Source organism: Dermacentor albipictus, chromosome 2 (assembly GCF_038994185.2).
Source record: "Dermacentor albipictus isolate Rhodes 1998 colony chromosome 2, USDA_Dalb.pri_finalv2, whole genome shotgun sequence".
Lineage (NCBI taxonomy): Eukaryota > Metazoa > Arthropoda > Arachnida > Ixodida > Ixodidae > Dermacentor > Dermacentor albipictus.
In genome coordinates, this window is record NC_091822.1 from 196936140 (window position 1) to 196949423 (window position 13284).

The window sequence follows — 13284 nt, forward strand, 5'->3', positions numbered from 1 at the left end:
ACCAAAATACTGTTCCTAATTTTTGTTTACTATTTATTCCTGACTTTATACACTTTGTACATTCAAGATCCGCAACAAAGTAATTTGACCACCTGGAAAAGTTTTTTTCAAAATAATTCGACCCTCAAAGGGTTAACGGCACGGCTGCGTGGGTACCGTATCTTGAAAGTGATCTGCAATGTGGACAAAGTGCGCGCCTGCGCGGGCCTCATCTTCAAAGCGATCTGCGATGTGGACAAAGTGTGCTCAGTGCCGATAGCTTCATATGTGCTGTGCTTTCAACGTTTATTTCACCTTAAAGCGAGAGATAGCATGAAGGTCAATTCACTCGCTGCTGCTGCTGCGCTTATCTTGCTTAATTTGCTATTGCAAACAATGCTTCGCCTTTCAGGCAAAACTGCAACTTTTTTGTTCTTTACTTTGGAAGTTCGTCAGTCACTCTTTACAATAAAGCTGTTAGACATCGCAATGAAAGTTTCGGAAGTGAGACGCCTCGGATATTATGGAAATCAGATAAAACAGACATTTTCTGTTGGATTATCACGGTTCGTTGCAACGAGAGTCGACTATAAAACAAACATTTTTTAAATCGCCGTAGTCTTACGAAAACACTTCAAGCCTGGTCAAGGCAAAGAGAGGGCATGCGAAGTACCCAAGTAGGGAAGTGTGACTAAACTGGGTACATGGCAGTGCGCAACCCACTCCAGTCCAATTGTGACAATGACACAGCCTTCGAGATGAACAAGCGACCACCACAAACAGATTTCGGAAGCCATGAAGAAGGTCATTCGCTATCATGGCACGCCTCCAGGAGGTGTAAAACCTAAACAGGATGGTGCAAGGCTTGCACTGTCATGTGTACTAGTGTGATATTGGATGCCATGACTCCAATGACCATGACAGCAGCACTCTTGTCGTGCAATTTTTCGTGCAACACTACGTTCATTGCGCCTTTTTCAATTATTTAGAACGACCATCTATGTCCTTCTGCCATGAGAACAACGGCTGCTGAAGCTTTTCAGTCGGTGGTATTCCAACGGCCTGAGTTGGTGAGAACACTGCCGCCATGCAATGTTGAAAAGGACTGGCGGTTAACTACGCCATTATCAGGAGCTTACACTTCAGCGGCGCTTCATTCACACATTGCAGATAGCTAATAATGGTCGGTGGTGACATTCTACCTTTCGAAGATCACACTTTATTCACCCAAAGCGACATGGATAGCGTAATTTTACAGCTCTTGTATGGCTGACGCACAGTCGTAGCGCCACGACCATGGTATTTGAGACTTTCACAAAATGGCGTAGCCGCAGTATTTTCCGAAGTATTTTCCGCTTCGCTTTCTTGTGAAGAATACCATTATGTCCAGTTGGTATTAGAACATATCACAAGCTCTCTAATAAACGATGGCGCAGGGCTCGCAGTTTCGAAATGACAGTTGATCAGAACTGGGTGCCATTTTGAAAGAGTTATACTACGCCGCATTTCGTTCCTTAGATTGATGTTTCTAACAAAAACTTCAGGCTAGGTGTGGGAACACACCAGGAACCAAAATGACAAAGAAAATCTGGTTTTCAGACCAAAATGCTTGCGAATTGTACGGTATTTATTCAAATCTAGGCCAATAGTTTTTTTTCAGATAATAATATACCAAATTCCAGGGTCAGCTTAAATTCGAAGATTTTAAGAAACACGCCAGTTTCTAATTGAAATTGATAAATATGGTGCACAGCTAGCTCCATCTACAAAAGTCAGTATCGCAGCAGCTACTAGCCACACCAGTAGCCAACTGAAGTACACAAGCGACGTCTCCATTTTGACCCGTGTAATATTGGCATGCGGCGTGGCGTTATCATAATGACCACAAACAGGCGATTCCACCAAGTTGCCACTTTCAAGCGAAAAATTGTGCTAGCCACATAGGCATCGTCAAACTTTTAAGCCAAGCGGGACTTCGGCATCAATGAGAAATATGTCCATCGTTGGAGGGAGCAACGGGAGGCGCTTTTTTCGTACGTTGGCCAGGAGAAGACTGATAAGGAACACAGCAACATATAATGAGCTTGCCATGTTCATACATAATAAATGCTGTTTTCATTTTAGTGAACGCTGTCCTTGCGCTTAGTGTTCGACCTACATGTGAGGGTTTTTTCTTCTTCTCCGCCCCCCCTCGGTGCCAGTCCAGACTTGTGTAAATATGGTAACTGCCAATGCCAGCTTCAGTACGGTTAATTTTCGGGGGTTTTTAAGGGCGAGTCCGTATATAAGAAACTATTCATATAATGACCCCCTTTGAGTAACTATCGAGTTTGTTTTAAGCGGGTTCAACTGTAATGACATTTGACTGTAGAATGGTCTTGAGAATATAATTAGAAGGACAAATATTTAAAAACATTTTTGTCTAGTACCTTATTCAGACGTGCAAATTTAGTGACACATTTAGTGAGTGCACTTCACTGTTAGTGTCATTCGCAGGCTGTCCCACGGCAAAGTTTAGTAACATTTGCTATGGAATGCGCTTGCCCAGCAAGCATGTTCGACGAACCCGCTTCACTTCCCTGAAGTGTGTAGCCTCAACAGCAGCACTTCAAGAATAAATAAATGCTCACAACAGAGTCAGCACTAATTCTAAGACAACTTTTTCGTGATTTCGAACGTTATGACGGCCTTCGCAACAGCAGTGAAGCCAAAACAAGCTTGAAACGTTCATTTACCGTGGATGCAACTAGTTTCACCCTGTGGATTTTGGATATGTTCTTTGCTTGCATAGGCTCAAAACAAATAGACATGTTAATGGGATTACAGTATTTCTATTTTTGATTGAGATGGTTCTTGTAAAAAAAGCATTCTTTAGGTAGCAAAGCAGTAACCGTTGCTAAAACTCAAAATGCCGAGAATCATGTTAACGCCTGTGGCTTCGTAGATTGTCATTGTGATCAGTCCCGAATGACACTTCGTCTTCAAGCCCCATGCCAGTAAAGTGTCACTAGATTTGCTCATCTGACTGGGGTTCTTAGACCCAACTCCCTCTTAACAAGATTTAAGTGACCGAGTATTCACTATATTTGAATTGGGAATTGGGAGTTGGGCTTAAGGTGAAGCTTCTACTTGGAGAGCCGGCTGGACCTCGAAATGTTAGTCAGCAGAAACTTCATTGCGTCGAGAGGTGCACACCTTGAGCTTGGCCAACTGGGCCTCCAAAGCCTCGAGCTTCTCCTGCAGCTGCTGGTTGTCACACTGGAGCCGCTCTACCTCCTGCTGGGCCTCTGTTTTGAAGTCGTTGGCCACTCGTACAGTGGTCAGCAGGTCAGCCTCAAAGCGCTTCCACTCCTCTTTCTGCAAAACGAGACAAGAAGGAGGGCCTAACTATAATTGAAATTCAATAATGCAGCGTTTTGGACATGTTGGAATGACATGATGACACTTATAGACGCGGTGCTGTGTGTACCACATCTTTCTGTGTCCTCGTCCTTTCGTGCACTATAAGCCTCATTCCAACTATAATGCAATATGCACCTCTCTCACCACTGTATGCCAATTAGGCCTCACAAGCTAGGCCACGAAATGACACCATTTTAAAATCTAATCATTTTTTTCCACGTAGCATACTGCTGCAAACATGGTGGCATCCTGCCTTGTTGAAAAGCTCCCTTGTGAAATTTCGATGTGATTCATTGGCAGTGTGAGAGACATCATCTAAGTGAAATTTATACGACTACATTAAAACCTGTTAAACCATACCCACTTAAACAGTAGTTTCATTGTAAAAGTAGTTAAGTCAAATCCCCGACTCGGCGGCCATTGAACATAATGTGTTTTATATCTGCATAAACGGTACCAGCTTATTGCGTACGTATCAGTCAGCACGTAGTGTTTCCACTTTTCCTCGTGCAAACATGGCGGTACGTCGTCTCCATTGGGCGACCTGGCAGAACAACATGCCTCATGGATCGGAACAATGGCCTCCAAGCGCCCTGTGCGTTCACGCATGCCACATCAACATCAACATCATTTCGGCACCGTGCCTGATAGCGTTGTTACATCGTGCAAACGACTCGTGTCATGCCGAAGCTCGGATAAAAAAGACGCTGGATGCTCAGCATAGAAGAAAAATTAGACATTGTTCATGCTATCGAATGCGAGACAAAGAAGTCGGCGCTGGCCCGCGGCAGAGATCTGCTGTTGACAACGTTGTGTGGCATTTGGAATGCGAAGTTGCTCGGCAGCGCTGCTGCAACTGCAAAGAGATGTCGGCTACGAGGTTCGACGTTTCGCCATCATTACCTCTGTTGTTGCCAAAGTGTCGGCTAGCAACAGTGACGAGGACGACATAGAAAGCGACAGCACGGGCAATTCAGGCCTGACAGTGACAGAAGCTGTGCGTTACGTCAGCCTCATGAATGCAATTGCCGCGATGAGAACAGCAGCCCGCAATGAAAAAGGCGCCCCACGACTTCTGCAGCGCTACCGCGCGCGTGCACGAAGAATACGTAACACCAACGAGGAATCTGCCATGCGAGTGTTTGCCAAAAAGAGGGGGGCTGGCTGTAAAGCTGCCTCGCAGCTTCAGTAAGTTTCAGGCCGCTGTCGTCGCTGCCAGGCCACTGCGGCATCAAACGAAAATAACACTTTTGTCGCGTGAAGTGAATAAATACTGCATGTTTTTTTCCCCTGTCATCACTCTCTCCGAGTTCCGTTTATGACAGGTAAGTGGTCGATCTCATGCTATTTCGGTTAAACAGTACTACCGTTTAGTACGTACTTTTTTCAAGTTCCGCCAACTACAGTTTAACGAGGTTTCACTGTATAGGCGCTGAGTTAGGCCCTATCACAATAGAATGAAATGCAGACAGGAAGACATAAAGAACGGCACCTCTTTCACCTGATTACATTAAAATGAGACTATGATCAAGTCGTAGCCAGGTGCTAAGTTCACTCTGGCCCCAAAATCAAGCCTTTGTGAATTTATCATTCAAACATCATACACAATGGCAAATGCAGAAAGACAAGTTAGCTTTCGAGTTCACTTTTGCGAGTTCTTGTTCCATTCTAGCATGCCTGCCCATGCACCTTGTCATATGTATTCACTAGGGGTGTGCAAATATTCAAAAAGTTCGAATACAGGGTGTCTACCCAGTTGACATTTCCAAATTCTCTGAGTTCTCCAGGTTTCCCCCGAGTGCCTTTGCAAAATTTTCTGAATAACATAGAACTCAGTACTATGTCAAGACGGGCTGACGCCATGTCGCCCAATGCTGTCACTCTCTAGTAAGCATGTTAAAAAATATGTGACACTCACGCGGATGCCGATGCTGCTGGGGCTGCACCCATTGAAACGGGTTCCCCAGCGCATGGCTGCTGCGGATGATGATGATAGGTGTAAGCCTCAGGGATTCGGTACTGAAACTTCCATGGAACTTCGTAATAACGGAGCATCTTGGTAATTCCAAGATTAAATTACGTATGTTATTCTGAAATATTCAGTAATCTATCATTTGTACTACAGAAAGTTTTTTACATTGAAAATATAGGCACCTTCACGGGGATATAAAAAAAATTGTAAATCTGAAAAGTTCATTAATGTGGTGTTTGTAGTAACGAGATTTTACTGTAATATATTTTTAATATTATTATTCGATTAAAAAAGATGTTCGAAAGTGTTTGAATATTCCATTGGATGCAAATATTCAAATCAAATCGAATATATTGCTGGCTGTGTGGGAGCAAACACAGTTGTTAGCATTTGTTTCTATCAAATCTAAAAATACTGGGGCGATTTCATGCTGAATTTTCTGACGAATTCATGCTGCTAGCGAAATTTCGCCTGTAAAGCACACTTAGCCACTAAACAACTAAATTTTGCGAAAAAGCCAGCCTCTAGTAGGAAGGGGCACAAGTTTGTGAAGAACGAGGGCGAGCTTTTTTTTGAGATAGCAATTATATTAACACTCCGGGTGCATTTTTGCCATTGCCATCGTCGTGATGTTCCGTATAATAGTCCAAGGGTGATAACACTGTCCCCACACACCATATGCTGTCTGTGTGAGTGAAAGCATGCGAAGGGAGCCAACGAACCAGGCTCATTTGGCACATGGGTGAGAGAAAGGCAGAGAGCAAACGCGCCTCTTAGGTCGCATGAAATGCAGTAGAGCTAGGGGTGGGAAGGGGGAAGCAAGGTTAGGCTCCGGCAGCAACTGCATATTTCGCAACCAGGAGCAAGGGGAACTGACGATCGCGGCTCAATTTCGTGTGCGAAACGGAGGAAGGTGGGGAGGCAGTGCGGGAAGGGGCGGGGAGGGGCGGTTTCTACTTCACCAGAAATGTGTACTTTGCACGGTGGCGTTATGCTGCCGTATCTTGAAAACGATCTGCAGGCGGCTTTTACCTTTGTGCAAGCTGTTTTTCTGCCACTGTTTACGTTGAAGTGATACACAGCACGAAGGTCATTTTAGCCGCTGCTGCTGCTGCTGCTGCCACACTTGCTCATGCCAGTGTTTTGATAGCGTATGTCTGCGGTCATAGAGTGTGATGGGTTCATGTTTGCCTGTGCACGCTGACACTACACTTGTTAATTCAAGCGAATGTTTCCAAGTTTATACGGCCAATAAAACTGCTATTCTTACTTTGTACACCGACCTACTAATTTGCTACCGCCATCAATGCTTCGCCTTTCGGGTGAAGCTTTGACTTTCTTTCTACTTTTCTTCTTCTCTTCTTTTTTTTTTCTTTTTTTGCTTATTGTTTGACTGCAAGTGCGATGAGCAATGACTGGCACGGGGTCAAATGCTTCCAAGGTTACAGCCATTTGATGCGGTATAATAAGGCACAGGCTGGCGAGGGCAGCTAGTGGGACTTACTAAATTTTCCAATTTCACGTGAGCCAAATACATAATGTTTGATATAACAGCTTAGTAGTCTAGTTTTTTAAACTGACAATGTAATTGCAATGTTCAAACATAACAAATTAACCCAACTTGCTAATAAATGCATATGCATATCATTATTCGATATTAAAAGCTAAGTATTCGTATTCGATTCGTATTCAAAGATGTTTATATTTGCACACCCCTAGTATTCACCTTTAGAAAGCAAGAAACTAACTAGGACATAGTTTCCCGTCATCTACCAAAGGTGAAAAGTGGTATTCTTTGTACGATAGCAATTTGTTCCCATTATAAAAGGGTAGTGCAAAGACCTGCCTCAAGCAGGTGCTGCGAGTGCAGATCATCGAGGTCCCGACGTGCAGCTCCCAGCAGGGCCGAGTTGTCAGCCAGGCTGTTGCTCATCTCAGCAAGGGAGGCGCGTAGTTGCCGCTTCTCCTCTAGCAGTCGCTGACAACGGGCTTCTGCCTCCTCACTCAATTGTGCCTTCTCTGCTTCCAGTTGCTCCACACGTTGCTCCAGTGCAGAAACCTGAGTTCAGGACAAGAAACAAGGAAATGTTGAGGAGGAGATCCACTGTGGCCATAGAACCTTGTGAACATACTGGGCAAATCACCTTGGAGCTCTGCGAGTGTGTCACACAAGGGCAATGCTAGTGTGCAAACACACTAATGTGGCAAAGCGTGCAGTGCTGAGATGATAACAGTTGAAGGGGGCATGACATCAAATTTTCGATCATAATCTGTATTGCGTGAGATAATCTTTGTGCATCCAAGAACACATTGAAAAAATTTTAGCACATGTGAGCCGGCACGTAATATGCAATTGAATTTTTTATATTACACTCGAACAGCTTCATATAGGCCGATAGCTTCATATGTGCTGTGCTTTCAACGTTTATTTCACCTTGAGGCGAGAGATACCACGAAGGTCAATTCACTTGCTGCTGCTGCTGAGCTTATTTGCTTAATTTGCTATCACAATCGATGCTTCGCCTTTCAGGCGAAACTGCAACTTTCTTGTTTTTTACTTTGGACGTTCGTCACTCACTTTTTGCAATAATGTTGTTAGACATCGCAACAAAAGTTTCGAAAGTGAGGCGTCTGAGATATTAAGAACTTCGGATAAAACGGGACATTTCTTGTTGGATTATCAGGGTCCGCTGTAACGAGAGTCGACTGTATTTAGTCACAGGCATGGAGTAGGAATAACAGGAGCTGAAACTATGGGTAGGTGTCAGGGCGAGCGCAAGCCGTGATAATGTCACGCAGCTTCAGACGTGCTATCGCGAGTTGGCAAACGTTGGTGTGGCGCCCCTTACGGTGCCGCCAGAAGAAACTACTTTTGTTGTCACTCGCGCTGGGAGTGGAGCGCGCATGGCCAATGTCTCCGATGGCGCCCGGTGTCCTCTGCTTCTGGCCACTTGTGTTGGGTTGTCAGATGCCACCACAAAAAGGTTTTGCGTCAGCGCGGTTTGCCCTCAAGGAATAAAAGACCTGTAGGCCATTTTAGTGTAAATATTTCTTTCAAGATTTATATTTACAATCACATGCTTTTTATGCAGTTATAAGAGCAAGAAACTAGTGCATTTTAAAGATCAAACGATCCGCAATTGAGGCCAGGCACATATAGAATGCGCAGACAATCAGCAACCTTGCACGTATAGAAAACTGCACTTCATGCTTTTCAATTTTTTTTCTTATTGATGTAATGAAAAATGAGAATTTCTACTTTATTATCATGCGCCATAAAAAAGTGCCAATCAGAGTATACGATACCTAGCTATTGTGCGGAGAAACAAAATTTCATTATTTTTATGCAGCATGTTTGGGTTAACGTTTGCAGATAGAACAGCAGAGTAGAGCAGAGTCTGCCACTCACTTCGAGCATTCAGAATAATCCCATGGTAGCTTCTGCAGTTCTGCCACTGCTCCTCTTCGATGTAAGTGTTCACTGTGTATCTGTTCACCGATTATTGAAAACGGAGTGTCAATGCCTCGTCCCAAACTGTAACAGCAAATACAAGCCCTGTGTGGAAAACGCTAAAACTTTCAACGCTCCAAATGACCTTGAATGCCTGCAAGAATGGGCCAGAGCTATAGAAAGCGAGGATATAGAACTGACAAGCGTAAATACTACGCTGATCTTGAAGGCGCAGTCATCCTTGGCCAGCCGAGAAAGTCAATGTTGCTCCTGCGGTACTAGTTGGTCCCTGTTTCATGACGATTCAGCCAGCCTAGCGAGAGCACATTGTACAGTGAAACCTCGTTAAACCGTAGTTGGCCGGAGCTTGGAAAAAGTATGTACTAAACAGCAGTAATGCTTAACCAAAATAGCCTGAGGTCACCCACTTACCTGTCAAAAACGGAACTCAGAGAGAGTGCAATGAAAGGGGAAGAAACATGCAGTATTTATTCACTTCGCGTGACAAAAGTATTTTCGTTTGATGCCGCGGCAGCCTAGCAGCGACGACAGTGGCCTCAAGCTTGCTGAAGCTGTGAGCCAGCTTTTCAGCCAGCCCCTTCTTCTTGAGAAACAGTTGCATGGCAGATTCCTCGTTGGCGTTACGTACTCTCCATGCACGCGCGTGGTAGCGCTGCAGAAGTTGTGGGGCACAATTTTCATTGGGGGTTGCTGTTCTCGTCGCGACCATTGCATTCATGAGGCAAACGTAACACGCAGCTTCTGACACTGTAGGGCCTGAATCGCCCGTGCTGTCGCTTTCCGTGTCGTCCTCGTCACTGTTGCTAGCTGACACTTCACCAACAACAGAGGTAATTTCATTTCATTTCATTTTATGCGAAGCATATTACGAGAGCTCAACCCAGCTCCTCAGGCGCGGCGGTGTCGCCTTGAAACCACGTGACACCGTGACGTCACGACAGAGGAGAAGTGGCTTTGGCTCAACTCTTGCAAGACGGGCTGGGTGGGAATCGAACCAGGGTCTCCGGAGTGTGGGACGGAGACGCTACCACTGAGCCACGAGTATGATGCTTCAAAGCGCTACAAAAGCACCTCTAGTGAATGCGGTGTTGCCTTAGAAACGAGCTGTTTCTAAGGCGTGCGTCTCTTGCTCAGGCGCACATTTCGTTGCCGCGCCGAACGCTGCTTTACTCGACGCTGACTGCGTCCAATGCGGGGCGCGTAGTCGCTGCCCTGTAGCCCATTGTCTTACACCCCTTGGCGGGTCGACGGGAACGCTGTCGCGTTCCACTCTTGAAGGCGAAGCAGTAATGCATGAGTTGTTTCTTCGTCTAGCCGAACCAAATATAGCCAAGCAACAGCAGTTCACCAGGCTAAACAGTGGTTCAACAACTAAAATAAAGGCTAGTATGCTTTGCATCCTGGGCTTAACCTTACCTAAGCCACAGCCATTTTTTTATTTCCTTAAAGGCCCCCTGCAGGGGGTTTTACATAATGGGTGGGTTTAACGTGAGAAAGTAAAACATTCTTTTTCTTTTCATGATGACAGGTGGGATGTTACTTTTTCTAGGAAGGTTGATGGACAGGTGATGGCTACAATTTCATGGGGAAGGTCGTTCCAGTCGCTTGCTGTTCGGAGGAAGAATGACTGGGAAAATGTAGTCGTACGGGCACGTTGGCGTGAGACTTTCAGCGGATGACCAATTCGGCGAGAAGTGCGTGATGGCGGTGCGCTGATGTATGGCTGCTGTCTGAGCTGGCGAAAAGTCGAACCTCGTAGCCGACATCTCCTCGCGGTCGCAGCAGCACTGCCGAGCAACTATGCATTCCAAATGCCACACAATGTTGTCAACAGCAGATCCCTGTCACATCCCAGTGCCGACTTCTTCGCGTCACGTTTGATAGCATGAACGATGTCTAATTTTTCTTCTATGCTGAGCACCCGGTGTCTTTTTTTTATCTGAGCTTCGGCACGACGCGAGTCCTTGGTTGCATGACGCCACAACACGGTCTGGAACGACGCCGAAATGATGTTGATGTGGCTTCACGCGCAAACGCACAGGGCGCTAGGAGGCCGTTGTTCTGATCTCTGAGGCATGTTGTTCAGCCAGGTCGGCCGATGGAGACGACGCACCGCCATGTTTGCACGATGAAAAGTGCTAACCGATACGTACGCAATAAGCTGGTACGGTTTATGCGGATACAAAACACATTATGTTCAATGGCTGCTGAGTCGGCAATTTGACTTAACTACTTTTAAAACGAAACTACTGTTTAAGTGGGTACGGTTTAACGACGCTTTACTGTCATATCGTTTAGCAACAGGCATTGTGTTCAGCTAGTGTACTCAAGCTATAGCTACCTAAGAAATAAATGTACAGACAAATCTCGTTACTATTGTAGTAACGAGATTTGACTGTACATGTATTTCTGTATTCCTGTACCCCACGTTAACGAATTTCTCAAATTTACGAATATTTTAAATATCCCCGCCAGACTGCCCATACTTCAATGTAAAAATATTTCAGAACTATGAATTTCAATACAGCGCACATTTCAGAATAACACACATAGTTTATTTTCCTCTTTATAACCGAGGAACATCAGTATTACGAATTCGGCTAAAAGTAACAGTGTCGCAACTCTCGCGTGAAACAGAAACCGCAAGTGCACTAGCTATCATCATCATGTGATGGTACTATCATCACCACCACCTCGAGTGCCAACTGCTTCCCACAAACTTCACCAAGAACTTCACGGCAAAGGTTTGGCGATGTTCGCATGAGATCCAACGATGAATGCAGCTTGTGATGGCACCAAAAAGAATCGAAAGCAGTTTTCACTGTAGAAAAAATTGGACGTATTGCAGAAAATCGACGAGTGCAGACAGCGTGCAGTTGCCCCATCAACCGTAGCGACCATTTTGAAAGACCGAGAAATGATTGTCAAGCTTCCCCGGGAATCACAACTAGCTCCTATGAGGATACGGCCATCACTGGGAAACTTTCAAAATGTGGACCAAGCTGTTCTCACGTGGTTCAATGATGCCAGACTGCAGAACGTTCCCGTGTCTGGCCCAATGCTCCAAGAAAAAGCCCACGAATTTGCCGTTGCACTTGAAACAACTGTGTTCGACGCCATTGCGGGTTGGCTTTTTCGTTTCTGACAAAGGAACGGAATAACTTGGCAGGTACTCTCGGGCGAGGAAAAGGCTGCTAACATATAAGGCGTGGATTTCTGGTGCAATGATAATTTTCTAGAGGCAGCTGAATCATACTCTCAAGACAATATTTTCAACGCGGATGAGACCGCATTTTCTTTATCAGCTCCTGCCAAACCGGAGGATGCACTTCAAAGAGCAGCAGTGCAAAAGAGGGAAGAAGTCACATCTTTGCCTGACAGTCCTGCTCTGCTGCAATGCAACAGGCATGAAGAAAATTAAAACACTCATTATCGGTAAGTATGCAAAGCCTCGCTGCATGAAAAGCGTCATGTTGTTACTGTACGACTACTGCGCCAACAAACGAGCCTGGATGACCAGAGAACTCTTTTCTGAGCGGCTCACCAAGCTCGACGACCAAATTTGGAGGGACGACCGAAGAATTCTGCTGGTTATCGACAACTGTTCTACTCACATTGTGAATGTTCACTTGACACATGTTCACTTGGAAGTTTCTGCCATCATACAACACGTTCTTGCTGCAACCCCTGACCAGGGCATTACAAAAAGTGTGGAAGCAGAATTTCGCAAGCGTCTTGTGTAGCAGTTGATTATCAACTTCTGCCTAAAGCAGCCGACCTCAACAGATATTCGTCAGGCAGTGGAAATGCTCACAGGAACTTGGTGGAACCTGAAGACGTCCACCATTAGCAACTGCAGATGAAAAGCAGGACTTGTCAAAGCGCCAGTGCAGCTTAAAAATGACTTGGAGGTGACCAACAACTCAGGAGACCTGTGGACCGTGGTTGCGGAACTGCTGCCCGCCGTCTCTTCCTTCAATGACTACGTGGAAAGCGACAGCGCAGCACTAACGGCGGCGGACCTGACAACCGAAGAGTTTGTTAGCTGCGCTCGTGACGTCTCCAGTGACGATGACGACCCGAAAGAAGACGACTGTGGGTCACCGAACACAGATGATGAGATCGTGTCGAGCATTGATGTTTTAGTGCACATGAACAAAGTCCGCACTTTCATTGCTCAGTGCAATGACGTACCTGATGAGGTATTGCACAAAGTGGAAGATGTAGGTGCATTCCCAATCAGTCGTGCATGCTGCATGCGCCTGAAGAAAATCTTTGATTTCTTCAAATAAAGCAGCTTTGAAATTAGTGAAACATTTTTATTCGAGAGTATGCTTGTCTGCAAATGCGTCTACTGCCAAAGTACGTCATTTTCATTCCTAGGTTTGTCCACTGGCTTATAACTGCAAGTTTTTCATAACAACAATCTTCCAAAATAGCAAGCGATTTTCGGCGGTCT

The 13284-nt window shown here is 45.3% G+C and overlaps 1 protein-coding gene across 7 annotated transcripts in view; it reads right to left on the reverse strand.

Annotated features, from left to right (window-relative positions):
- The window catches only part of LOC135898567 (cytospin-A-like), a 138893-nt gene that overhangs the window by 58267 nt on the left and 67342 nt on the right, over positions 1 to 13284 (reverse strand). For 5 of the 7 annotated variants that reach the window (XM_065427594.1, XM_065427592.1, XM_065427593.1 and 2 more), the window contains exons 10-11: positions 7200 to 7412; positions 3175 to 3336 (exon numbers count right to left, since the gene is read on the reverse strand). In XM_065427594.1, the coding sequence (XP_065283666.1) occupies positions 3175 to 3336; positions 7200 to 7412 (375 nt within the window). Of the gene's footprint in view, positions 1 to 3174; positions 3337 to 7195; positions 7413 to 13284 lie in introns of all 7 variants that reach the window. The other 2 variants (XM_065427598.1, XM_065427595.1) reach the window with 1 other exon arrangement.